The following is a 27,697-nucleotide window of genomic DNA, read 5'->3' on the forward strand; positions in this document are numbered from 1 at the left end:
CTCCCCTATCTATAGAGCAGGTTCGGGTCGTGGGAGGGGGGGGAGACTCTGGTGAAATCTGCTCTCTGCTGTATATAGGCCGCTTCTCTAGATGTAGAGCAGGCTCCGCAGGGTGGAAAACCGCCATGGAGCCTGTTACCAGGTATCCCACAAAGAAGGTGAGTGCGCGGCTGGGCTGCGGCAGAGGAGTCAGGTAGGCGATGGTGTGCAGCACGCGGCTGGCAGCAAAGACACGGAAATGTAGAAGAGCGAAGTACAGGTCCGGATTGCTGAGTGTGTAGAGGAAGCCCAACCCCCACAAACGGGACGATGTTTTCTATGTCATTCAGGTGACACCTGCAGAGAGACAACCATCATTACTAAAAAACATAGACAGCTACTATGGAGTAACTAAAGAAGGGGGGATGGAGGGGGTGACTAAAGGAGGGGGGATGGAGGGGTGACTAAAGGAGGGGGCATGGAGGGGTGGACTAAAGGAGGGGGGATGGAGGGGTGACTAAAGGAGGGGGGATGGAGGGGTGACTAAAGGAGGGGGCATGGAGGGGTGACTAAAGGAGGGGGGATGGAGGGGTGACTAAAGGAGGGGGGATGGAGGAGTGACTAAAGGAGGGGGGATGGAGGAGTGACTAAAGGAGGGGGATGGAGGGGTGACTAAAGGAGGGGGGATGGAGGGGTGACTAAAGGAGGGGGGATGGAGGGGTGACTAAAGGAGGGGGGATGGAGGGGGTGACTAGAGGGAGGGGGGATGGAGGGGGTGACTAAAGGAGGGGGGATGGAGGGGTGACTAAAGGAGGGGGGATGGAGGAGTGACTAAAGGAGGGGGGATGGAGGGGTGACTAGAGGAGGGGGGATGGAGGGGTGACTAAAGGAGGGGGGATGGAGGGGTGACTAAAGGAGGGGGGATGGAGGGGTGACTAAAGGAGGGGGGATGGAGGGGTGACTAGAGGAGAGGGGGATGGAGGGGTGACTAGAGGAGGGGGGGATGGAAAGATGACTAAAGGAGGGGGGATGGAGGGGTGACTAAAGGAGGGGGGATGGAGGGGTGACTAAAGGAGGGGGGATGGAAAGGTGACTAAAGGAGGGGGGATGGAGGGGTGACTAAAGGAGGGGGCATGGAGGGGTGACTAAAGGAGGGGGGATGGAGGGGTGACTAAAGGAGGGGGGATGGAGGAGTGACTAAAGGAGGGGGCATGGAGGGGTGACTAAAGGAGGGGGCATGGAGGAGTGACTAAAGGAGGGGGCATGGAGGGGTGACTAAAGGAGGGGGCATGGAGGGGTGACTAAAGGAGGGGGCATGGAGGAGTGACTAAAGGAGGGGGGATGGAGGAGTGACTAAAGGAGGGGGCATGGAGGGGTGACTAAAGGAGGGGGCATGGAGGGGTGACTAAAGGAGGGGGGATGGAGGGGTGACTAAAGGAGGGGGGATGGAGGGGTGACTAAAGGAGGGGGGATGGAGGGGTGACTAAAGGAGGGGGGATGGAGGGGTGACTAAAGGAGGGGGGATGGAGGAGTGACTAAAGGAGGGGGCATGGAGGGGTGACTAAAGGAGGGGGGATGGAGGGGTGACTAAAGGAGGGGGGATGGAGGGGTGACTAAAGGAGGGGGGATGGAGGAGTGACTAAAGGAGGGGGGATGGAGGAGTGACTAAAGGAGGGGGCATGGAGGGGTGACTAAAGGAGGGGGGATGGAGGGGTGACTAAAGGAGGGGGGATGGAGGAGTGACTAAAGGAGGGGGCATGGAGGGGTGACTAAAGGAGGGGGCATGGAGGGGTGACTAAAGGAGGGGGGATGGAGGGGTGACTAAAGGAGGGGGGATGGAGGGGTGACTAAAGGAGGGGGGATGGAGGAGTGACTAAAGGAGGGGGGATGGAGGAGTGACTAAAGGAGGGGGCATGGAGGGGTGACTAAAGAAGGGTGGATGGAGGGGTGACTAAAGGAGGGGGGATGGAGGGGTGACTAAAGGAGGGGGGATGGAGGGGTGACTAAAGGAGGGGGGATGGAGGAGTGACTAAAGGAGGGGGGATGGAGGGGTGACTAAAGGAGGGGGCATGGAGGGGTGACTAAAGGAGGGGGCATGGAGGGGTGACTAAAGGAGGGGGCATGGAGGAGTGACTAAAGGAGGGGGGATGGAGGAGTGACTAAAGGAGGGGGCATGGAGGGGTGACTAAAGAAGGGTGGATGGAGGGGTGACTAAAGGAGGGGGGATGGAGGGGTGACTAAAGGAGGGGGGATGGAGGGGTGACTAAAGGAGGGGGGATGGAGGGGTGACTAAAGGAGGGGGGATGGAGGGGTGACTAAAGGAGGGGGGATGGAGGGGTGACTAAAGGAGGGGGCATGGAGGGGTGACTAAAGGAGGGGGCATGGAGGGGTGACTAAAGAAGGGTGGATGGAGGGGTGACTAAAGGAGGGGGGATGGAGGGGTGACTAAAGGAGGGGGGATGGAGGGGTGACTAAAGGAGGGGGGATGGAGGGGTGACTAAAGGAGGGGGGATGGAGGGGTGACTAAAGGAGGGGGGATGGAGGGGTGACTAAAGGAGGGGGGATGGAGGGGTGACTAAAGGAGGGGGGCATGGAGGGGTGACTAAAGGAGGGGGGATGGAGGGGTGACTAAAGGAGGGGGGATGGAGGGGTGACTAAAGGAGGGGGGATGGAGGAGTGACTAAAGGAGGGGGCATGGAGGGGTGACTAAAGGAGGGGGGATGGAGGGATGACTAGAGGAGGGGGGATGGAGGGGTGACTAAAGGAGGGGGGATGGAGGGGTGACTAGAGGAGGGGGGATGGAGGGGTGACTAGAGGAGGGGGGATGGAGGGGTGACTAGAGGAGGGGGGATGGAGGGGTGACTAGAGGAGGGGGGATGGAGGGGTGACTAAAGGAGGGGGGATGGAGGGGTGACTAGAGGATGGGGGATGGAGGGGTGACTAAAGGAGGGGGGATGGAGGGGTGACTAAAGGAGGGGGGATGGAGGGGTGACTAAAGGAGGGGGGATGGAGGAGTGACTAAAGGAGGGGGGATGGAGGGGTGACTAAAGGAGGGGGGATGGAGGGGTGACTAGAGGAGGGGGGATGGAGGGGTGACTAAAGGAGGGGGGATGGAGGGGTGACTAAAGGAGGGGGGATGGAGGGGTGACTAAAGGAGGGGGGATGGAGGAGTGACTAAAGGAGGGGGGATGGAGGGGTGACTAAAGGAGGGGGGATGGAGGAGTGACTAAAGGAGGGGGGATGGAGGGGTGACTAGAGGAGGGGGGATGGAGGGGTGACTAAAGGAGGGGGGATGGAGGGGTGACTAGAGGGGATGGAGATAGAGGGGTGACTAAAGGAGGGGGGATGGAGGGGTGACTAGAGGGGATGGAGGGGTGACTAAAGGAGGGGGATGGAGGGGTGACTAGAGGGGATGGAGGGGTGACTAGAGGAGGGGGGATGGAGGGGTGACTAGAGGGGATGGAGGGGTGACTAGAGGAGGGGGGATGGAGGGGTGACTAAAGGAGGGGGGATGGAGGGGTGACTAGAGGGGATGGAGGGGTGACTAGAGGAAGGGGGATGGAGGGGTGACTAGAGGGGATGGAGGGGTGACTAGAGGAGGGGGGATGGAGGGGTGACTAGAGGGGATGGAGGGGTGACTAGAGGAGGGGGGATGGAGGGGTGACTAGAGGGGATGGAGGGGTGACTAGAGGTGGGGGGATGGAGGGGTGACTAGAGGGGATGGAGGGGTGACTAGAGGTGGGGGGATGGAGGGGTGACTAGAGGGGATGGAGGGGTGACTAGAGCAGCTTTCTCACCTATTTACACTTTATTTATATTCACCGACCCCACTCCCTCCCTTGCTTTAGCTGGATGTGCATCCGAGGGCACACATCCAGCTGAAATGCATCACATCTCAGAGAGGATACCCCATGACATGGGAGTTGAGGAGGGTGAGTAAAATGTTTTTTTTTTTCTTTTTGTGGCAAACAAATATACCAGGAAGGGGATATATATACAAGAAGGAGGACATATCTACCAGGACGGGGACAAAAACCAGTATGGGGACATATATACCAGAATGTGCTCAGGAGGGGATATATATAACAGGAGGGGCCCAGGTTGGGGACATATATGCTAGGAAGGGGACAAATAAACCAGGATGGGGACATATACCGTATACCAGGAGGAGGACATGATACCAGAATTTGCCCAGGAGGGGGGGTACACATACTAGAATGTGCCAAGGATGGCACATATATACAAGGATGGGGACAAATAAATCAGGATGGGGACATATATACCAGGAGCAGGACATATATGCTAGGAAGGGGACAATAAACCAGGATGGGGACATATATGCCAGGATGGGGCCCAGGGGAGGATCATATGTACCAGGAGGGGACAGTATAAACCAAAATGGGGGACAGTATATATCAGGATGAGGAACATATATACCAGGATAAGGGAGACATATTTACCAGGAAGGAGCCCTGGATGGGGGGACATTACTACATAATGGGGGGGCGAGTGCAACTCATATGTCTTTATAGGATTTAGAATGTTTAATGTATACACACATATACATACATCTGAGCAACATGCGGGGATTAGGGGGGCCCAGGTCCAAATTTTGCACTGGGGCCCATCAAGCTCTAGTTGTGCCACTGTGCATATACGGTATTTAGGCCCAATCCTTGCTTCTAATATGCCGCCGTTACCAGTAATACGGCGCACTCTGCCGCGTACATAGACAACATCGCTTTCACCGCTAATACTGTATACGGGAAATATAGAGCAGGGACGCCAATCCGGGGGGCAGAAACCGCGCAGAGAGCAAATCTCTGAACCACCAGAGAAATCGGCAGAACATGTCTCTGGAGGTGGTCTGCTGCTGCCCTCCTGTGGCCATATGAAGTCCCTACACCTGTAACCACAGGCGTCCGACTCCGGGAGGTCAGTATTGCTATCTCCGCAGATAGCAGCAGATGGTCACATATATAACACCGCCATAATGAGCAGCACGAGGCGCCCTCTGCACATAGAAGAGATGCCTGCAGAAAAGGGACCAGTGGACGAAACACCAGAGGAGGACCTCCGCAGATGGACGAAAGACCCGAGGACGGCCTCCACAGATGGACGAAAGACCCGAGGACGGCCTCCACAGATGGACGAAAGACCCGAGGACGGCCTCCACAGATGGACGAAAGACCCGAGGACGGCCTCCACAGATGGACGAAAGACCCGAGGACGGCCTCCACAGATGGACGAAAGACCCGAGGACGGCCTCCACAGATGGACGAAAGACCCGAGGACGGCCTCCACAGATGGACGAAAGACCCGAGGACGGCCTCCACAGATGGACGAAAGACCCGAGGACGGCCTCCACAGATGGACGAAAGACCCGAGGACGGCCTCCACAGATGGACGAAAGACCAGAGGATGACCTCCGCAGATGGACGAAAGACCCGAGGACGGCCTCCGCAGATGGACGAAAGACCCGAGGACGGCCTCCACAGATGGACGAAAGACCCGAGGACGGCCTCCACAGATGGACGAAAGACCCGAGGACGGCCTCCACAGATGGACGAAAGACCCGAGGACGGCCTCCACAGATGGACGAAAGACCCGAGGACGGCCTCCACAGATGGACGAAAGACCCGAGGACGGCCTCCACAGATGGACGAAAGACCCGAGGACGGCCTCCACAGATGGACGAAAGACCCGAGGACGGCCTCCACAGATGGACGAAAGACCCGAGGACGGCCTCCACAGATGGACGAAAGACCCGAGGACGGCCTCCACAGATGGACGAAAGACCCGAGGACGGCCTCCACAGATGGACGAAAGACCCGAGGACGGCCTCCACAGATGGACGAAAGACCCGAGGACGGCCTCCACAGATGGACGAAAGACCCGAGGACGGCCTCCACAGATGGACGAAAGACCCGAGGACGGCCTCCACAGATGGACGAAAGACCCGAGGACGGCCTCCACAGATGGACGAAAGACCCGAGGACGGCCTCCACAGATGGACGAAAGACCCGAGGACGGCCTCCACAGATGGACGAAAGACCCGAGGACGGCCTCCACAGATGGACGAAAGACCCGAGGACGGCCTCCACAGATGGACGAAAGACCAGAGACGACCGCCGCAGATGGACGAAAGACCCGAGGACGGCCTCCACAGATGGACGAAAGGCCTGAGGACGGCCTCCACAGATGGACGAAAGACCCGAGGACGGCCTCCACAGATGGACGAAAGACCCGAGGACGGCCTCCACAGATGGACGAAAGACCCGAGGACGGCCTCCACAGATGGACGAAAGACCCGAGGACGGCCTCCACAGATGGACGAAAGACCCAAGGACGGCCTCCACAGATGGACGAAAGACCCGAGGACGGCCTCCACAGATGGACGAAAGACCCGAGGACGGCCTCCACAGATGGACGAAAGACCAGAGACGACCGCCGCAGATGGACGAAAGACCCGAGGACGGCCTCCACAGATGGACGAAAGGCCTGAGGACGTCCTCCACAGATGGACGAAAGACCCGAGGACGGCCTCCACAGATGGACGAAAGACCCGAGGACGGCCTCCAGAGATGGACGAAAGACCCGAGGACGGCCTCCACAGATGGACGAAAGACCCGAGGACGGCCTCCACAGATGGACGAAAGACCCGAGGACGGCCTCCAGAGATGGACGAAAGACCAGAGGATGACCTCCGCAGATGGATGAAAGACCCGAGGACGGCCTCCACAGATGGACGAAAGACCCGAGGACGGCCTCCACAGATGGACGAAAGACCCGAGGACGGCCTCCACAGATGGATGAAATACCAGAGGACATCCACCGCAGATGGACGAAAGACCCGAGATGGCCACTGCAGAAGGGCGAAAGACCAGAGGACGGCCTCCACAGATGGACGAAAGACCCGAGGACGGCCTCCACAGATGGACGAAAGACCAGAGGACGGCCTCCACAGATGGACGAAAGACCAGAGGACGGCCTCTACAGATGGACGAAAGACCCGAGGACGGCCTCCACAGATGGACGAAAGACCCGAGGACGGCCTCCACAGATGGCGAAAGACCCGAGGACGGCCTCCAGAGATGGACGAAAGACCCGAGGACGGCCTCCACAGATGGACGAAAGACCCGAGGACGGCCTCCACAGATGGACAAAAGACCCGAGGACGGCCTCCACAGATGGACGAAAGACCCGAGGACGGCCTCCACAGATGGACGAAAGACCCGAGGACGGGCTCCACAGATGGACGAAAGACCCGAGGACGGCCTCCACAGATGGACGAAAGACCCGAGGACGGCCTCCACAGATGGACGAAAGGCCTGAGAACGTCCTTCGCAGATGGACGAAAGACCCGAGGACGGCCTTCACAGATGGACGAAAGACCCGAGGACGGCCTCCGCAGATGGACGAAAGACCCGAGGACGGCCTCCACAGATGGACGAAAGACCCGAGGACGGCCTCCACAGATGGACGAAAGACGCGAGGACGGCCTCCACAGATGGACGAAAGACCCGAGGACGGCCTCCACAGATGGACGAAAGACCCGAGGACGGCCTCCTCAGATGGACAAAAGACCCGAGGATGGCCTCCACAGATGGACGAAAGACCCGAGGACGGCCTCCACAGATGGACGAAAGACCCGAGGACGGCCTCCACAGATGGACGAAAGACCCGAGGACGGCCTCCACAGATGGACGAAAGACGCGAGGACGGCCTCCACAGATGGACGAAAGACCCGAGGACGGCCTCCACAGATGGACGAAAGACCCGAGGACGGCCTCCACAGATGGACGAAAGACCAGAGAACATCCACCGCAGATGGACGAAAGACCCGAGGACTGCCTCCACAGATGGACGAAAGACGCGAGGACGGCCTCCACAGATGGACGAAAGACCCGAGGACGGCCTCCACAGATGGACGAAAGACCCGAGGACGGCCTCCACAGATGGACGAAAGACGCGAGGACGGCCTCCACAGATGGACGAAAGACCCGAGGACGGCCTCCACAGATGGACGAAAGACCCGAGGACGGCCTCCACAGATGGACGAAAGACCAGAGAACATCCACCGCAGATGGACAAAAGACCTGACGACGGCTAGAAAGTACTTCATACATAGAGAATAGATCTGAGGACGTAGTCCACACATGGAGAAAAGACCCGAGGACGCCCTCTATACATGGGGAATAGATACAATGACGTAGTCCACACACGGAGAAGATACCCGAGGATGCCCACCACACACGGAGAAGATACCCGAGGATGCCCACCACACATGGAGAAGAGACCCGAGGATGCACACCACACATGGAGAAGATACCCGAGGATGCACACCACACATGGAGAAGATACCCGAGGATGCACACCACACACGGAGAAGATACCCGAGGATGCCCACCACACACGGAGAAGATACCCGAGGATGCCCACCACACATGGAGAAGATACCCGAGGATGCACACCACACATGGAGAAGAGACCCGAGGATGCCCACCACACACGGAGAAGATACCCGAGGATGCCCACCACACATGGAGAAGAGACCCGAGGATGCACACCACACATGGAGAAGAGACCCGAGGATGCACACCACACATGGAGAAGATACCCGAGGATGCCCACCACACATGGAGAAGAGACCCGAGGATGCACACCACACATGGAGAAGATACCCGAGGATGCCCACCACACACGGAGAAGATACCCGAGGATGCCCACCACACACGGAGAAGATACCCGAGGATGCACACCACACATGGAGAAGAGACCCGAGCATGCACACCACACACGGAGAAGATACCCGAGGATGCCCACCACACATGGAGAAGAGACCCGAGGATGCCCACCACACACGGAGAAGATACCCGAGGATGCCCACCACACACGGAGAAGATACCCGAGGATGCACACCACACATGGAGAAGAGACCCGAGCATGCACACCACACACGGAGAAGATACCCGAGGATGCCCACCACACATGGAGAAGAGACCCGAGGATGCCCACCACACACGGAGAAGATACCCGAGGATGCACACCACACATGGAGAAGAGACCCGAGGATGCCCACCACACATGGAGAAGAGACCCGAGGATGCTCACCACACATGGAGAAGATACCCGAGGATGCCCACCACACACGGAGAAGATACCCGAGGATGCCCACCACACACGGAGAAGATACCCGAGGATGCACACCACACATGGAGAAGATACCCGAGGATGCCCACCACACATGGAGAAGAGACCCGAGGATGCCCACCACACATGGAGAAGAGACCCGAGGATGCCCACCACACATGGAGAAGAGACCCGAGGATGCCCACCACACATGGAGAAGATACCCGAGGATGCCCACCACACACGGAGAAGATACCCGAGGATGCCCACCACACACGGAGAAGATACCCGAGGATGCCCACCACACACGGAGAAGATACCCGAGGATGCCCACCACACATGGAGAAGATACCCGAGCATGCACACCACACACGGAGAAGATACCCGAGCATGCACACCACACACGGAGAAGATACCCGAGGATGCCCACCACACACGGAGAAGACACCCGAGGATGCCCACCACACACGGAGAAGATACCCGAGGATGCACACCACACATGGAGAAGACACCCGAGGATGCACACCACACATGGAGAAGATACCCGAGGATGCACACCACACATGGAGAAGATACCCGAGGATGCACACCACACACGGAGAAGATACCCGAGGATGCCCACCACACACGGAGAAGATACCCGAGGATGCACACCACATATGGAGAAGATACCCGAGGATGCACACCACACATGGAGAAGATACCCGAGGATGCCCACCACACACGGAGAAGATACCCGAGGATGCACACCACATATGGAGAAGACACCCGAGGATGCCCACCACACACGGAGAAGATACCCGAGGATGCCCACCACACACGGAGAAGATACCCGAGGATGCACACCACACATGGAGAAGATACCCGAGGATGCACACCACACACGGAGAAGAGACCCGAGGATGCCCACCACACATGGAGAAGACACCCGAGGATGCCCACCACACATGAAGAAGATACCCGAGGATGCCCACCACACACGGAGAAGATACGCGAGGATGCCCACCACACATGGAGAAGATACCCGAGGATGCCCACCACACATGGAGAAGATACGCGAGGATGCCCACCACACACGGAGAAGAGACCCGAGGATGCCCACCACACATGGAGAAGACACCCGAGGATGCCCACCACACATGAAGAAGATACCCGAGGATGCCCACCACACACGGAGAAGATACCCGAGGATGCCCACCACACACGGAGAAGATACCCGAGGATGCCCACCACACACGGAGAAGATACCCGAGGATGCCCACCACACACGGAGAAGATACCCGAGGATGCTCACTACACACGGAGAAGATACCCGAGGATGCCCACCACACACGGAGAAGATACCCGAGGATGCCCACCACACACGGAGAAGATACCCGAGGATGCCCACCACACATGGAGAAGAGACCCGAGGATGCCCACCACACATGGAGAAGACACCCGAGGATGCCCACCACACATGGAGAAGAGACCCGAGGATGCCCACCACACACGGAGAAGAGACCCGAGGATGCCCACCACACACGGAGAAGAGACCCGAGGATGCCCACCACACACGGAGAAGAGACCCGAGGATGCCCACCACACATGGAAGTGATTATTACCTGCGGACCCGCTCCACATCCTGATCAGTCCGGAGGAATTTCTTCGTGTCACCTCCTTTGCTGTGAGCTGCGGCATCTTCAGGATTGGCAAAGACCTGTAACCAGAGAAGATGTCTGACGCCGACATACAATGAATCTGGGCATTGTGGGTATTGGTGAGGAGTTAACCCCCGAAGGTTATCAGGTTGTTATAATAGTGATTTCTGCCTGACAGGAGCATTATATTCCCAGGTGTCATTTCCCACAATCCACTCTGAACTGGCCAAGATATTATGTAGCTACCGGGCAAACCTCTCGGAAGCAAAACACTGGAAAGCAGGAGATGTGAGCCCCCGCTACACCATGGTCTGGTCACAGGGCCCGCTACACCATGGTCTGGACCACAGGGCCCGCTACACCATGGTCTGGACCACAGGGCCCCGCTACACCATGGTCTGGACCACAGGGCCCCGCTACACCATGGTCTGGACCACAGGGCCCCGCTACACCATGGTCTGGACCACAGGGCCCGCTACACCATGGTCTGGACCACAGGGCCTGCTACACCATGGTCTGGACCACAGGCCCCCGCTACACCATGGTCTGGATCACAGGGCCCCGCTACACCATGGTCTGGATCACAGGGCCCGCTACACCATGGTCTGGATCACAGGGCCCCGCTACACCATGGTCTGGATCACAGGGCTCCGCTACACCATGGTCTGGATCACAGGGCTCCGCTACACCATGGTCTGGATCACAGGGCTCCGCTACACCATGGTCTGGATCACAGGGCCCCGCTACACCATGGTCTGGACCACAGGGCCCCGCTACACCATGGTCTGGATCACAGGGCCCCGCTACACCATGGTCTGGATCACAGGGCCCGCTACACCATGGTCTGGATCACAGGGCCCGCTACACCATGGTCTGGACCACAGGGCCCCGCTACACCATGGTCTGAATCACAGGACCCGCTACACCATGGTCTGGACCACAGGGCCCCGCTACACCATGGTCTGGACCACAGGGCCCGCTACACCATGGTCTGGATCACAGGGCCCGCTACACCATGGTCTGGACCACAGGGCCCGCTACACCATGGTCTGGATCACAGGGCCCCGCTACACCATGGTCTGGATCACAGGGCCCGCTACACCATGGTCTGGATCACAGGGCCCGCTACACCATGGTCTGGATCACAGGGCCCCGCTACACCATGGTCTGGATCACAGGGCCCGCTACACCATGGTCTGGATCACAGGGCCCGCTACACCATGGTCTGGATCACAGGGCCCGCTACACCATGGTCTGGACCACAGGGCCCGCTACACCATGGTCTGGACCACAGGGCCCGCTACACCATGGTCTGGATCACAGGGCCCCGCTACACCATGGTCTGGATCACAGGGCCCCGCTACACCATAGTCTGGATCACAGTGCCCGCTACACCATGGTCTGGACCACAGGGCCCGCTACACCATGGTCTGGACCACAGGGCCCGCTACACCATGGTCTGGATCACAGGGCCAGCTACACCATGGTCTGGATAACAGGGCCCCGCTACACCATGGTCTGGGCCACAGGTCCCCGCTACACCATGGTCTGGACCACAGGACCCGCTACACCATGGTCTGGATCACAGGGCCCGCTACACCATGGTCTGGACCACAGGGCCCGCTACACCATGGTCTGGACCACAGGGCCCGCTACACCATGGTCTGGACCACAGGGCCCGCTATACCATGGTCTGGACCACAGGGCCCGCTACACCATGGTCTGGACCACAGGGCCCGCTACACCATGGTCTGGACCACAGGGCCCGCTACACCATGGTCAGGATCACAGGACCCGCTACACCATGGTCTGGGTCACAGGGCCCGCTACACCATGGTCTGGATCACAGGGCCCGCTACACCATGGTCTGGACCACAGGGCCCGCTACACCATGGTCTGGACCACAGGGCCCGCTACACCATGGCCTGGGCCACAGGGCCCGCTACACCATGGTCTGGGCCACAGGGCCCGCTACACCATGGTCTGGACCACAGGGCCCGCTACACCATGGTCAGGATTACAGGGCCCGCTACACCATGGTCTGGACCACAGGACCCGCTACACCATGGTCTGGACCACAGGACCCGCTACACCATGGCCTGAATCACAGGGCCCGCTATAACACGGCCTGGATCCCAGAACCCGCTATACCTGCTCATGTGTCCTAGGACCCCGCTATACCTGCTCATGTATACAATGGGCAGTGTCAGTGTGCAGCTTGTATACAATGTGCAGTGTCAGTGTGCAGCTTGTATACAATGTGCAGTGTCAGTGCGCAGGTTGTATACAATGTGCAGTGTCAGTGCGTAGCTTGTAGCTATAACACGGCCTGGATCCCAGAACCCGCTATACCTGCTCATGTGTCCTAGGACCCCGCTATACCTGCTCATGTATACAATGGGCAGGGTCAGTGTGCAGCTTGTATACAATGTGCAGTGTCAGTGCGCAGCTTGTATACAATGTGCAGTGTCAGTGCGCAGCTTGTATACAATGTGCAGTGTTAGTGTGCAGCTTGTATACAATGTGCAGTGTCAGTGCGCAGGTTGTATACAATGTGCAGTGTCAGTGCGCAGGTTGTATACAATGTGCAGTGTCAGCGTTTAGCTTGTATACAATGTGCAGTGTCAGTGCGCAGTTTGTATAACAGTGGAAATAACTCATCAAATCAATTAATGTGAGAACCACTGCAACAAAAGTGAGTACACCCCTAAGTGATAACGGCATAATTGTGCCCAATTAACCCTTCTCCCGCCCCGGTGTCATGTGACTTATTAGTGTTACACGGTCTCCGGTGTGAATGGGTCGGCGTGTTACACCCATTGTTATCGCTCTAACACGATCTAATACCGGTCACTGGAGGCTCCTCATGGCAAAGAATTCTCTGAGGATCTGAAATAAAGAAGCATTGCTCTACATAAAGATGGCCGAGTGTATAAGAAGATTGTCAGCACCCTGACCCTGAGCTGCAGCATGGTGGCCAAGACCATACAGAGGTATAACCAGACAGGATCCACTCAGCACTGGCCTCCCCATGGCCGACCACTGGAGCGGAGTGCACAAGCGTCGTATGCAGAGGTTGTCTGTTCAGAATAGGCGGATGAGTGCGGCCAATATTGCTGCAGAGGTTACAGGGGTGGGGGTCCGCCTGTCAGTGCTCAGACCATACACCACACACTGCAGAGGTTACAGGGGTGCGGGGTCCGCCTGTCAGTGCTCAGACCATACACCGCACACTGCAGATGTTACAGGGGTGGGGGGTCCGCCTGTCAGTGCTCAGACCATACACCGCACACTGCAGAGGTTACAGGGGTGGGGGGTCCGCCTGTCAGTGCTCAGACCATACACCGCACACTGCAGATGTTACAGGGGTGGGGGGGTCCGCCTGTCAGGGCTCAGACCATACACCACACACTGCAGATGTTACAGGGGTGGGGGGTCCGCCTGTCAGTGCTCAGACCATACACCGCACACTGCAGAGGTTACAGGGGTGGGGGGTCCGCCTGTCAGGGCTCAGACCTTACTGTTGTGAATTCCATCAGAGATGGTGCTGTCCCTGGGAGTGTTTCTGGACTCCCTCTGGTGGCTAGTACTGGTAGTGAGTCTGATTCTGCATCTGTCGCTCAGACAGGTGCAGAAGATGATTGCTATTTCAGCTAGCCTATTGAGTGCAGCCTGGGGGTATAAAGGAAAACTGTCTCTGTCTGACCTTTGCCGGTGATAATTGTTTTTGCCTCATGGGAAGACGTCCTGACTCCTTGTCCTCCAGCCTTTGGGCTTTTTGACTGCCTCTTTAGGTTTTTGCTTTACCTTTTGAGCCTTTTTTGGATTCTCCAGGAATGGTTTCAAGAGCGTTTTTTTCGTTCCTTTGTATCGGTTCTGCTCCTATGTCACGCTGAGTCTATAGCAATGCCTGTGTCAGGACTCTGGTCTTTCTTTTTATATCTTTTTTGGGCTTTTTGCCCTTTTCCAAGATGGTGTCCCCTGCTTCATTCTTCTTCATGTGTTCTGTATCCTCTTGCCTTTTTAATTTCAGTCCAGCCTCCAGTCCTCTGCCTGGTTTCCTCCTCCTAGTGGCATCTCACGTTACTCCAGCAAATCCTGTGTGACGCTCCTGTTGCTGCTCTTCAGAGGTTCTGCTCACCTGCAGCTGATGCCTGGCCCTTCTGTGGCTCTAGTCTGACCTGCCTTGCTGCCACGTAAGCTGGCTTCCTTAACTATTCTGCGTTTGTTTCCTGACCGTTGTATACTGCTTTGTTGCTTCCACCATTGAATTGATGCAGTAGCAGAGCACAGGACGGTTCTGGACACTAGAATCTGCTCTGCATTAGTTTCCTGAACATTGTATACTGCTTTGTTGCTTCCACCATTGAATTGATGCAGTAGCAGAGCCCGGGACTGTTCTGGACACTAGAATCTGCTCTGCATTAGTTTCCTGACCATTGTATACTGCTTTGTTGCTTCCACCATTGAATTGATGCAGTAGCAGAGCACAGGACTGTTCTGGACACTAGAATCTGCTCTGCATTAGTTTCCTGAACATTGTATACTGCTTTGTTGCTTCCATCATTGAATTGATGCAGTAGCAGAGCACAGGACTGTTCTGGACACTAGAATCTGCTCTGCATTAGTTTTCTGAACATTGTATACTGCTTTGTTGCTTCCATCATTGAATTGATGCAATAGCATAGCCCGGGACTGTTCTGGACACTAGAATCTGCTCTGCATTAGTTTCCTGAACATTGTATACTGCTTTGTTGCTTCCATCATTGAATTGAAGTAGTAGTAGAGCACGGGACTGTTCTGGACACTAGAATCTGCTCTGCATTAGTTTCCTGAACATTGTATACTGCTTTGTTGCTTCCACCACTGAATTGATGCAGTAGCAGAGCACAGGACGGTTCTGGACACTAGAATCTGCTCTGCATTTCTGAACATTGTATACTGTTTTGTTGCTTCCATCATTGAATTGATGCTGTAGCAGAGCCCGGGACTGTTCTGGACGCTAGAATCTGCTCTGCATTTGTTTCCTGAACATTGTATACTGCTTTGTTGCTTCCACCATTGAATTGATGCAGTAGCAGAGCCCGGGACTGTTCTGGACACTAGAATCTGCTCTGAATTAGTTTCCTGAACATTGTATACTGCTTTGTTGCTTCCACCATTGAATTGATGCAGTAGCAGAGCACAGGACTGTTCTGGACACTAAAAACTGCTCTGCATTAGTTTCCTGAACATTGTATACTGCTTTGTTGCTTCCATCATTGAATTGATGCAGTAGCAGAGCACGGGACTGTTCTGGACACTAGAATCTGCTCTGCATTTGTTTCCTGAACATTGTATACTGCTTTGTTGCTTCCACCATTGAATTGATGCAGTAGCAGAGCCCGGGACTGTTCTGGACACTAGAATCTGCTCTGCATTAGTTTCCTGAACATTGTATACTGCTTTGTTGCTTCCACCATTGAATTGATGCAGTAGCAGAGCACAGGACGGTTCTGGACACTAGAATCTGCTGTGCATTAGTTTCCTGACCATTGTATACTGCTTTGTTGCTTCCACCATTGAATTGATGCAGTAGCAGAGCACAGGACTGTTCTGGACACTAGAATCTGCTCTGCATTAGTTTCCTGAACATTGTATACTGCTTTGTTGCTTCCACCATTGAATTGATGCAGTAGCAGAGCACAGGACGGTTCTGGACACTAGAATCTGCTGTACATTAGTTTCCTGACCATTGTATACTGCTTTGTTGCTTCCACCATTGAATTGATGCAGTAGCAGAGCACAGGACGGTTCTGGACACTAGAATCTGCTGTGCATTAGTTTCCTGAACATTGTATACTGCTTTGTTGCTTCCACCATTGAATTGATGCAGTAGCAGAGCACAGGACGGTTCTGGACACTAGAATCTGCTCTGCATTAGTTTCCTGACCATTGTATACTGCTTTGTTGCTTCCATCATTGAATTGATGCAGTAGCAGAGCACAGGACGGTTCTGGACACTAGACACTGCTCTGCATTAGTTTCCTGACCATTGTATACTGCTTTGTTGCTTCCATCATTGAATTGATGCAGTAGCAGAGCACAGGACGGTTCTGGACACTAGAAACTGCTCTGCATTAGTTTCCTGAACATTGTATACTGCTTTGTTGCTTCCACCATTGAATTGATGCAGTAGCAGAGCACAGGACTGTTCTGGACACTAGAATCTGCTCTGCATTAGGTTCCTGAACATTGTATACTGCTTTGTTGCTTCCACCATTGAATTGATGCAATAGCAGAGCACAGGACGGTTCTGGACACTAGAATCTGCTCTGCATTAGGTTCCTGAACATTGTATACTGCTTTGTTGCTTCCACCATTGAATTGATGCAGTAGCAGAGCACAGGACTGTTCTGGACACTAGAAACTGCTCTGCATTAGTTTCCTGACCATTGTATACTGCTTTGTTGCTTCCACCATTGCATTGATGCAGTAGCAGAGCACAGGACTGTTCTGGACACTAGAATCTGCTCTGCATTAGTTTCCTGAACATTGTATACTGCTCTGCCATTGAATTGATGCTATAGCAGAGCCCGGGCCTGTTCTGGACACTAGACACTGCTCTGCATTAGTTTCCTGACCATTGTATACTGCTTTGTTGCTTCCACCATTGAATTGATGCAGTAGTAGAGCACAGGACTGTTCTGGACACTAGACACTGCTCTGCATTAGTTTCCTGACCATTGTATACTGCTCTGCCTCTCGCTTTGGACTTTCAGAGACTTTCTTACGGAGCTTCAGAGACAGCATTGCTAAGTCACATTATCCTGTGAGATATTCCAGAGACTTTCCTTGAAGGCTTCATTTCATATTTCCCTGTGTTTATGGACTTTGTTTTCTCTGCACTTGTTGCTGATCACCGTGTGTTACAATACAAGCTTTATCACCTATAAACCGGGGTCAGTTGTGACTTTGCTCCACACAAATAGATTCCTGAGCTATCAGGCTGTAATGATAGTGGATGAGTATTGTGTTCTCTTGGTCTGGGCTTGGTGGGGGCTGAATTTGCACTGAAGAGCTTTCCTGCTTGGTTTATGCCTTTACCTGAACCTGTGTTTGAGAAATATTATCTTTTGTTTCTTGCCGGTGAATGTGCTTTTCCTGCACCATTTTTGGAGAGTGATTTATTCCCAGGAAGAAAGGGAGTTTTTACTCTCTGTCTGATCAGGATTTGTATTTTTGTATCTCATGTGTGTTTGTAGTTATGATCTTTTCTATTATATTTGCATTTTCCATTTAAATGTATTTGCACAAGAGTTCCTGATATAGTGGGAGGAAGATCGTGTGATCTTCAAGGGAATATTTTTTATTATCAGGTGCTGGTATTTTTTCAGGGTTTTTGCTGGCTGCAACCAGCAATCTATCTTAAACTTTTGTATCTAGCTAGCAGGACCTCACTTTGCTTAACCCTATACTTTCCATCTGTGTATTGTTTTTTCTTACATCACCGTCGTTATATGTTGGGGGCTTTTACTTTTCTTTGGGGCTCTTCCGAGGCAAGTCAGGATTCCTCATTTAATCTTTGAGGTTTGCTAGTTCTCCGGCGGTGACGAGGCGTCTAGGCTGGTTAGGAACACTCCACCACTACTTCCAGTTGTGTTGTTGTAGTCAGGGGACTGCAGCCAGCTACGTTTCCAACTACTCTTTGTGCTTTATCATCAACCTTTTGATGGGATTTATGTAGATTTATTTTTTTTTGCGGTCTCCTGGCCATAACACCTTATACTGCAGAGCTTACAGGGGTGGGGGTCTGCCTTTCAGTGCTCAGACCATACACCACACATTGCAGAGGTTACTGGGGTGGGGGGTCCACCTGTCAGTGCTCAGACCATAACCTGCAGAGGTTACAGGGGTGGGGGGGTCCGCCTGTCCGTGCTCAGACCATACACCACACATTGCAGAGGTTACAGGGGTGGGGGGTCCGCCTGTCAGTGCTCACACCATACACCACACACTGTAGAGGTTACAGGGGTGGGGGTCCGCCTGTCAGTGCTCAGACCATACACCACACACTGCAGAGGTTACAGGGGTGGGGGGTCCGCCTGTCAGTGCTCAGACCATACACCACACACTGCAGAGGTTACAGGAGTGGGGGGTCCGCCTGTCAGTGCTCAGACCATACACCACACACTGCAGAGGTTACAGGGGTGGGGGGGTCCGCCTGTCAGTGCTCAGACCACACACTGCAGAGGTTACAGGGGTGGGGGGTCCGCCTGTCAGTGCTCAGACCATACACCACACACTGCAGAGGTTACAGGGGTGGGGGGGTCCGCCTGTCAGTGCTCAGACCACACACTGCAGAGGTTACAGGGGTGGGGGGTCCGCTTGTCAGTGCTCAGACCATACACCACACACTGCAGAGGTTACAGGGGTGGGGGGGGTCCGCCTGTCAGTGCTCAGACCACACACTGCAGAGGTTACAGGGGTGGGGGGTCCGCCTGTCAGTGCTCAGACCATACACCACACATTGCAGAGGTTACAGGGGTGGGGGGTCCGCCCGTCAGTGCTCAGACCATACACCACACATTGCAGAGGTTACAGGGGTGGGGGTCCGCCTGTCAGTGCTCAGACCATACACCACACACTGCAGAGGTTACAGGGGTGGGGGATCCGCCTGTCAGTGCTCAGACCATACACCACACATTGCAGAGGTTACAGGGGTGGGGGGTCCTCCTGTCAGTGCTCAGCCTATACACCACACACTGCAGAGGTTACAGGGGTGGGGGTCCGCCTGTCAGTGCTCAGACCATACACTGCACACTGCAGAGGTTACAGGGGTGGGGGTCCGCCTGTCAGTGCTCAGACCATACACCACACATTGCAGAGGTTACAGGGGTGGGGGGGTCCGCCTGTCAGTGCTCAGACCACACATTGCAGAGGTTACAGGGGTGGGGGGTCCGCCCGTCAGTGCTCAGACCATACACCACACATTGCAGAGGTTACAGGGGTGGGGGTCCGCCTGTCAGTGCTCAGACCATACACCACACACTGCAGAGGTTACAGGGGTGGGGGATCCGCCTGTCAGTGCTCAGACCATACACCACACATTGCAGAGGTTACAGGGGTGGGGGTCCGCCTGTCAGTGCTCAGACCATACACTGCAGAGGTTACAGATCTGCCTGACATCAGAAAGACTGCACTGACCAGGGGTCATCCCACTGAACACTCGCACTCCTTCCCTGTGGGCAGGACACTACACAGACAACACTGGGTGAAGGAACCACACATTGGTGAGACTTTATTGGTCACCCACAGGCAAAAACATGTGGCACATTCCCAGCAACACACAAGATGGTACAAGCTACAGAACCTCACCCTTTCGCTGCCCACCAGGGATTAGAATCTATGTGACTTCAGGACTCCCAGGGCCACTATCCCAGCCAGTGGCATCCAGTTTTTGCGGGCATCCACTGAGAGGAGATAGGGGCAAGCTTAGGAAGCTGACTGAGCACAGGGCGATATGTGGCCAGGTGACAGAGTTGTCCCAATCTGGGTTCTCCAAGTGAATTTGAGGGCTCAGGGTTGAGCAGTGAAGCAGTTCTGTGATCCTTCAGCTGGAACCGTGGATCCTAGGCTTAAGTCCTGTAGCATGAATGTGGTGATAGAAGCAAGGCCCCTTTTATACCCATCAGTTCTCATTTCAGGGTTTTGTGTCTTACAGGATTGGTGGAAATGGCTGCTCTCTCATTGGTCGTTACTTCAATCATACTGCATAATTTTCCTCTGAATTATGTAGTCAAAAGGGCCGAGGCAATAAACATTTAACATACAATCCACCTTTAACAGACAGTAGGGCTCCGGTCAGTCTGACATGAGAAAAAGGCTAACTTTTCTTAATTTAAAGTAACCATACGTCTGGCCTAATTAAGAACAGTTTACCCCCACACAATTGGCCAGACACTGAGTTGTCACACAAAATATTCACACCAAAGGCAAAATTTGTCCATTTTCCCTTAGGGGGGTACTCTTGTGGCCAGCAGCTTAGACATTAAAAGGACAAAAAAATTACACTGACTACTAGAGATGAGCAAGCACTAAAATGCTTGGGTTCTTGGTTTTCGAGTTGAGCAGGTCAGACGCTCTCTGTGTGGGGGAATGTACTGTGAGAACATTATACTGTGTGTGGGAGGAATGTACTGTGAGGACATCATACCGTGTGTGGGAGGAATGTACTGTGGGGACATTATACTGTGTGTGGGGGGAATGTACTGTGGGGACATTATACTGTGTGTGGGGGGAATGTACTGTGGGGACATTATACTGTGTGTGGGGGGAATGTACTGTGGGGACATTATACTGTGTGTGGGGGGGAATGTACTGTGGGGACATTATACTGTGTGTGGGGGGGAATGTACTGTGGGGACATCATACTGTGTGTGGGGGGAATGTACTGTGGGGGACATTATACTGTGTGTGGGGGAATGTACTGTGGGGACATTATACTGTGTGTGGGGGAATGTACTGTGGGGACATCATACTGTGTGTGGGGGGAATGTACTGTGGGGACATTATACTGTGTGTGGGGGAATGTACTGTGGGGACATTTTACTGTGTGTGGGGGAATGTACTGTGAGGACATTATACTGTGTGTGGGGGAATGTACTGTGGGGACATTATACTGTGTGTGGGGGAATGTACTGTGAGGACATTATACTGTGTGTGGGGGAATATACTGTGAGGACATTATACTGTGTGTGGGGGAATGTACTGTGAGGACATTATACTGTGTGTGGGGGAATGTACTGTGAGAACATTATACTGTGTGTGGGGGAATGTACTGTGAGAACATTATACTGTGTGTGGGAGGAATGTACTGTGAGGACATCATACTGTGTGTGGGAGGAATGTACTGTGAGGACATTATACTGTGTGTGGGGGAATGTACTGTGAGGACATTATACGGTGTGTGGAGGAATGTACTGTGAGGACATTATACTGTGTGTGGGGGAATGTACTGTGAGGACATTATACTGTGTGTGGGGGGAATGTACTGTGAGGACATTATACTGTGTGTGGGGGAATGTACTGTGGAGGACATTATACTGTGTGTGGGGGAATGTACTGTGAGGACATTATACTGTGTGTGGGGGGAATGTACTGTGAGACATTATACAGTGTGTGGGGGAATGTACTGTGGGGACATCATACTGTGTGTGGGGGAATGTACTGTGGAGGACATTATACTGTGTGTGGGGGAATGTACTGTGAGGACATTATACTGTGTGTGGGTATACTGTGTGTGGGGGAATGTACTGTGGGGACATTTTACTGTGTGTGGGGGAATGTACTGTGAGGACATTATACTGTGTGTGGGGGAATGTACTGTGGGGACATTATACTGTGTGTGGGGGAATGTACTGTGAGGACATTATACTGTGTGTGGGGAAATGTACTGTGAGGACATTATACTGTGTGTGGGGGAATGTACTGTGGGGACATTATACTGTGTGTGGGGGAATGTACTGTGGGGACATTATACTGTGTGTGGGGGAATGTACTGTGGGGACATTATACTGTGTGTGGGGGAATGTACTGTGGGGACATTATACTGTGTGTGGGGGAATGTACTGTGGGGACATTATACTGTGTGTGGGGGAATGTACTGTGAGGACATTATACTGTGTGTGGGGAAATGTACTGTGAGGACATTATACTGTGTGTGGGGGAATGTACTGTGGGGACATTATACTGTGTGTGGGGGAATGTACTGTGGGGACATTATACTGTGTGTGGGGGAATGTACTGTGGGGACATTATACTGTGTGTGGGGGAATGTACTGTGGGGACATTATACTGTGTGTGGGGGAATGTACTGTGGGGACATTATACTGTGTGTGGGGGAATGTACTGTGAGGACATTATACTGTGTGTGGGGGAATGTACTGTGAGGACATCATACTGTGTGTGGGGGAATGTACTGTGGGGACATTATACTGTGTGTGGGGGGAATGTACTGTGGGGACATTATACTGTGTGTGGGGGGAATGTACTGTGGGGACATTATACTGTGTGTGGGGGGAATGTACTGTGGGGACATTATACTGTGTGTGGGGGAATGTACTGTGGGGACATTAGACTGTGTGTGGGGGAATGTACTGTGAGGACATTATACTGTGTGTGGGGGGAATGTACTGTGAGGACATTATACTGTGTGTGGGGGGAATGTACTGTGAGGACATTATACTGTGTGTGGGGGAATGTACTGTGGGGACATTATACTGTGTGTGGGGGGAATGTACTGTGGGGACATTATACTGTGTGTGGGGGGAATGTACTGTGGGGACATTATACTGTGTGTGGGGGGAATGTACTGTGGGGACATTAGACTGTGTGTGGGGGGAATGTACTGTGAGGACATTATACTGTGTGTGGGGGGAATGTACTGTGAGGACATTATACTGTGTGTGGGGGAATGTACTGTGAGGACATTATACTGTGTGTGGGGGAATGTACTGTGGGGACATTATACTGTGTGTGGGGGGAATGTACTGTGAGGACATTATACTGTGTGTGGGGAGAATGTACTGTGGGGACATCATACTGTGTGTGGGGGGAATGTACTGTGGGGACATTATACTGTGTGTGGGGGGGAATGTACTGTGGGGACATCATACTGTGTGTGGGGGGAATGTACTGTGGGGACATTATACTGTGTGTGGGGGGAATGTACTGTGGGGACATTATACTGTGTGTGGGGGAATGTACTGTGAGGACATTATACTGTGTGTGGGGGGAATGTACTGTGAGGACATTATACTGTGTGTGGGGGGAATGTACTGTGGGGACATTATACTGTGTGTGGGGGAATGTACTGTGGGGACATCATACTGTGTGTGGGGGGAATGTACTGTGAGGACATTATACTGTGTGTGGGGGAATGTACTGTGGGGACATCATACTGTGTGTGGGGGGAATGTACTGTGGGGACATTATACTGTGTGTGGAGGGAATGTAGTGTGAGGACATTATACTGTGTGTGGGGGAATGTACTGTGAGGACATTATACTGTGTGTGGGGGGAATGTACTGTGAGGACATTATACTGTGTGTGGGGGGAATGTACTGTGGGGACATTATACTGTGTGTGGGGGAATGTGCTGTGGGGACATTATACTGTGTGTGGGGGAATGTACTGTGGGGACATTATACTGTGTGTGGGGGAATGTACTGTGGGGACATTATACTGTGTGTGGGGGAATGTACTGTGGGGACATTATACTGTGTGTGGGGGAATGTACTGTGAGGACATTATACTGTGTGTGGGGGGAATGTTCTGTGAGGACATTATACTGTGTGTGGGGGGAATGTTCTGTGAGGACATTATACTGTGTGTGGGGGAATGTACTGTGGGGACATTATACTGTGTGTGGGGGAATGTACTGTGGGGACATTATACTGTGTGTGGGGGAATGTACTGTGGGGACATTATACTGTGTGTGGGGGAATGTACTGTGGGGACATTATACTGTGTGTGGGGGAATGTACTGTGAGGACATTATACTGTGTGTGGGGGGAATGTTCTGTGAGGACATTATACTGTGTGTGGGGGAATGTTCTGTGAGGACATTATACTGTGTGTGGGGGAATGTTCTGTGAGGACATTATACTGTGTGTGGGGGAATGTACTGTGGGGACATTATACTGTGTGTGGGGGGAATGTACTGTGGGGACATTATACTGTGTGTGGAGGGAATGTAGTGTGAGGACATTATACTGTGTGTGGGGGAATGTACTGTGAGGACATTATACTGTGTGTGGGGGAATGTACTGTGGGGACATTATACTGTGTGGGGGGAATGTACTGTGGGGACATTATACTGTGTGTGGGGGAATGTACTGTGAGGACATTATACTGTGTGTGGGGGAATGTACTGTGAGGACATTATACTGTGTGTGGGGGGAATGTACTGTGGGGACATTATACTGTGTGTGGGGGGGAATGTACTGTGAGGACATCATACTGTGTGTGGAGGGAATGTAGTGTGAGGACATTATACTGTGTGTGGGGGAATGTACTGTGAGGACATTATACTGTGTGTGGGGGAATGTACTGTGAGGACATTATACTGTGTGTGGGGAATGTACTGTGAGGACATTATACTGTGTGTGGGGGGAATGTACTGTGAGGACATTATACTGTGTGTGGGGGAATGTACTGTGAGGACATTATACTGTGTGTGGGGGGAATGTACTGTGGGGACATTATACTGTGTGTGGGGGAATGTACTGTGAGGACATCATACTGTGTGTGGAGGGAATGTAGTGTGAGGACATTATACTGTGTGTGGGGGAATGTACTGTGAGGACATTATACTGTGTGTGGGGGGAATGTACTGTGAGGACATTATACTGTGTGTGGGGGGAATGTTCTGTGAGGACATTATACTGTGTGTGGGGGGAATGTTCTGTGAGGACATTATACTGTGTGTGGGGGAATGTTCTGTGAGGACATTATACTGTGTGTGGGGAATGTACTGTGGGGACATCATACTGTGTGTGGGGGGAATGTACTGTGGGGACATTATACTGTGTGTGGGGGAATGTACTGTGGGGACATTATACTGTGTGTGGGGGGAATGTACTGTGGGGACATTATACTGTGTGTGGGGGAATGTACTGTGGGGACATTATACTGTGTGTGGGGGAATGTACTGTGGGGACATTATACTGTGTGGGGGGAATGTACTGTGGGGACATTATACTGTGTGTGGGGGAATGTACTGTGGGGACATTATACTGTGTGTGGGGGAATGTACTGTGGGGACATTATACACCCAGAATCCTCCTCCTCTCACGCCTGGTGTGTGTAGAGGTGTGCAGTGGTCAGTGGTGGTCTGCAGTGGTCAGTGGTGGTCTGCAGTGGTCAGTGGTGGTCTGCAGTGGTCAGTGGTGGTCTGCAGTGTTCAGTGGTGGTCTGCGGGGGGGGGGGGGGGGTGAGGGGTGTGGCCTTTACCTTTCGGGTGATTCTGTAGAAGGCGGTCACAAGGCTCAATAACATCATTTTCACCAGGACGATGGTGGCGTAGGTGGCGAAGGCCCGGAACACCTCGCTGTCTGCCAGCTGCGCCATCCTGCAAAGAAGACACAACATAGAGAATGGCCCCGCTACAACAACCGGGGCCACAGGAAGCTCCGCACCCACCGACCCCCGGGGGAGGGGCTACAGGAAGCTCTGCACCCACCGACCCCCCGGAGGAGGGGCCACAGGAAGCTCTGCACCCCACCGACCCCCGGGGGAGGGGCTACAGGAGGCTCCGCACCCACCGACCCCCGGGGGAGGGGCTACAGGAAGCTCCGCACCCACCGACCCCTAGGGAAGGGGGTACCCACCTTATGTGGGGACAGGGTCACAATGACCGCTAAATACAAGCTATTACTCCCTTATATGATCAGCAGAATAGTGAGTGCAGCTCTGGAGGTGACTGGAGGATAAGACACAATGTAACAGCAGAATAGTGAGTGCAGCTCTGGAGGATAAGACACAATGTAACAGCAGAATAGTGAGTGCAGCTCTGGAGGTGACTGGAGTATAAGACACAATGTAACAGCAGAATAGTGAGTGCAGCTCTGGAGGTGACTGGAGGATAAGACATGATGTAACAGCAGAATAGTGACTGCAGCTCTGGAGGTGACTGGAGGATAAGACACGATGTAACAGCAGAATAGTGACTGCAGCTCTGGAGGATAAGACACAATGTAACAGCAGAATAGTGAGTGCAGCTCTGGAGGTGACTGGAGTATAAGACACAATGTAACAGCAGAATAGTGAGTGCAGCTCTGGAGGTGAGTGGAGGATAAGACATGATGTAACAGCAGAATAGTGACTGCTGCTCTGGAGGTGACTAGAGGATAAGACATGATGTAACAGCAGAATAGTGAGTGCAGCTCTGGAGGTGACTGGAGGATAAGACATGATGTAACAGCAGAATAGTGAGTGCAGCTCTGGAGGTGACTGAAGGATAAGACACAATGTAACAGCAGAATAGTGAGTGCAACTCTGGAGGTGACTAAAGGATAAGACATGATGTAACAGCAGAATAGTGACTGCAGCTCTGGAGGTGACTGGAGGATAAGACATGATGTAACAGCAGAATAGTGACTGCAGCTCTGGAGGTGACTGGAGGATAAGACACAATGTAACAGCAGAATAGTGACTGCAGCTCTGGAGGTGACTGGAGGATAAGACACGATGTAACAGCAGAATAGTGACCGCAGCTCTGGAGGAGGACTGGAGGATAAGAAATTATGTAACAGCAGAATAGTGACTGCAGCTCTGGAGGTGACTGGAGGATAAGACACAATGTAACAGCAGAATAGTGACTGCAGCTCTGGAGGTGACTGGAGGATAAGACACAATGTAACAGCAGAACAGTGACTGCAGCTCTGGAGGTGACTGGAGGATAAGACACAATGTAACAGCAGAATAGTGACTGCAGCTCTGGAGGTGACTGGAGGATAAGACACAATGTAACAGCAGAATAGTGACTGCAGCTCTGGAGGTGACTGGAGGATAAGACACGATGTAACAGCAGAATAGTGACCGCAGCTCTGGAGGAGACTGGAGGATAAGAAATTATGTAACAGCAGAATAGTGACTGCAGCTCTGGAGGTGACTGGAGGATAAGACATGATGTAACAGCAGAATAGTGAGTGCAGCTCTGGAGGTGACTGGAGGATAAGCCTTGCTGTCAGATCAGTACAAAGTGCATAGTGCAGGGAGGGGGAGGGCAGAGACTTGTGTGTGATCAGGGGGTTGATAACTTTGGTCATGTGATCACAGCTCTGTATAAAGTTCAACTCTAGTGAGGGGGTGCACATACTTATTCATGGTTTAGAAAGTGCCGCGCCCATGGCTGCGAGGAGAACCTGAGACGTGGGGCCTATTCTGTGTGTGAGGGGGGCCGC

The 27,697-nt window shown here is 53.5% G+C and overlaps 1 protein-coding gene across 1 annotated transcript; it reads right to left on the bottom strand.

Moving 5' to 3' along the window:
- On the bottom strand, positions 1-27,697 carry MGST1 (microsomal glutathione S-transferase 1). Its single transcript, XM_075343461.1, is given in 6 exon segments — positions 1-114; positions 116-283; positions 285-336; positions 10,716-10,810; positions 25,746-25,863; positions 27,613-27,697. Coding segments are annotated over 6 exon segments (468 nt in total). The 5' UTR covers positions 27,621-27,697; the 3' UTR covers positions 1-87.

The sequence above is a fragment of the Anomaloglossus baeobatrachus genome, chromosome 4 (assembly GCF_048569485.1).
Source record: "Anomaloglossus baeobatrachus isolate aAnoBae1 chromosome 4, aAnoBae1.hap1, whole genome shotgun sequence".
NCBI lineage: Eukaryota > Metazoa > Chordata > Amphibia > Anura > Aromobatidae > Anomaloglossus > Anomaloglossus baeobatrachus.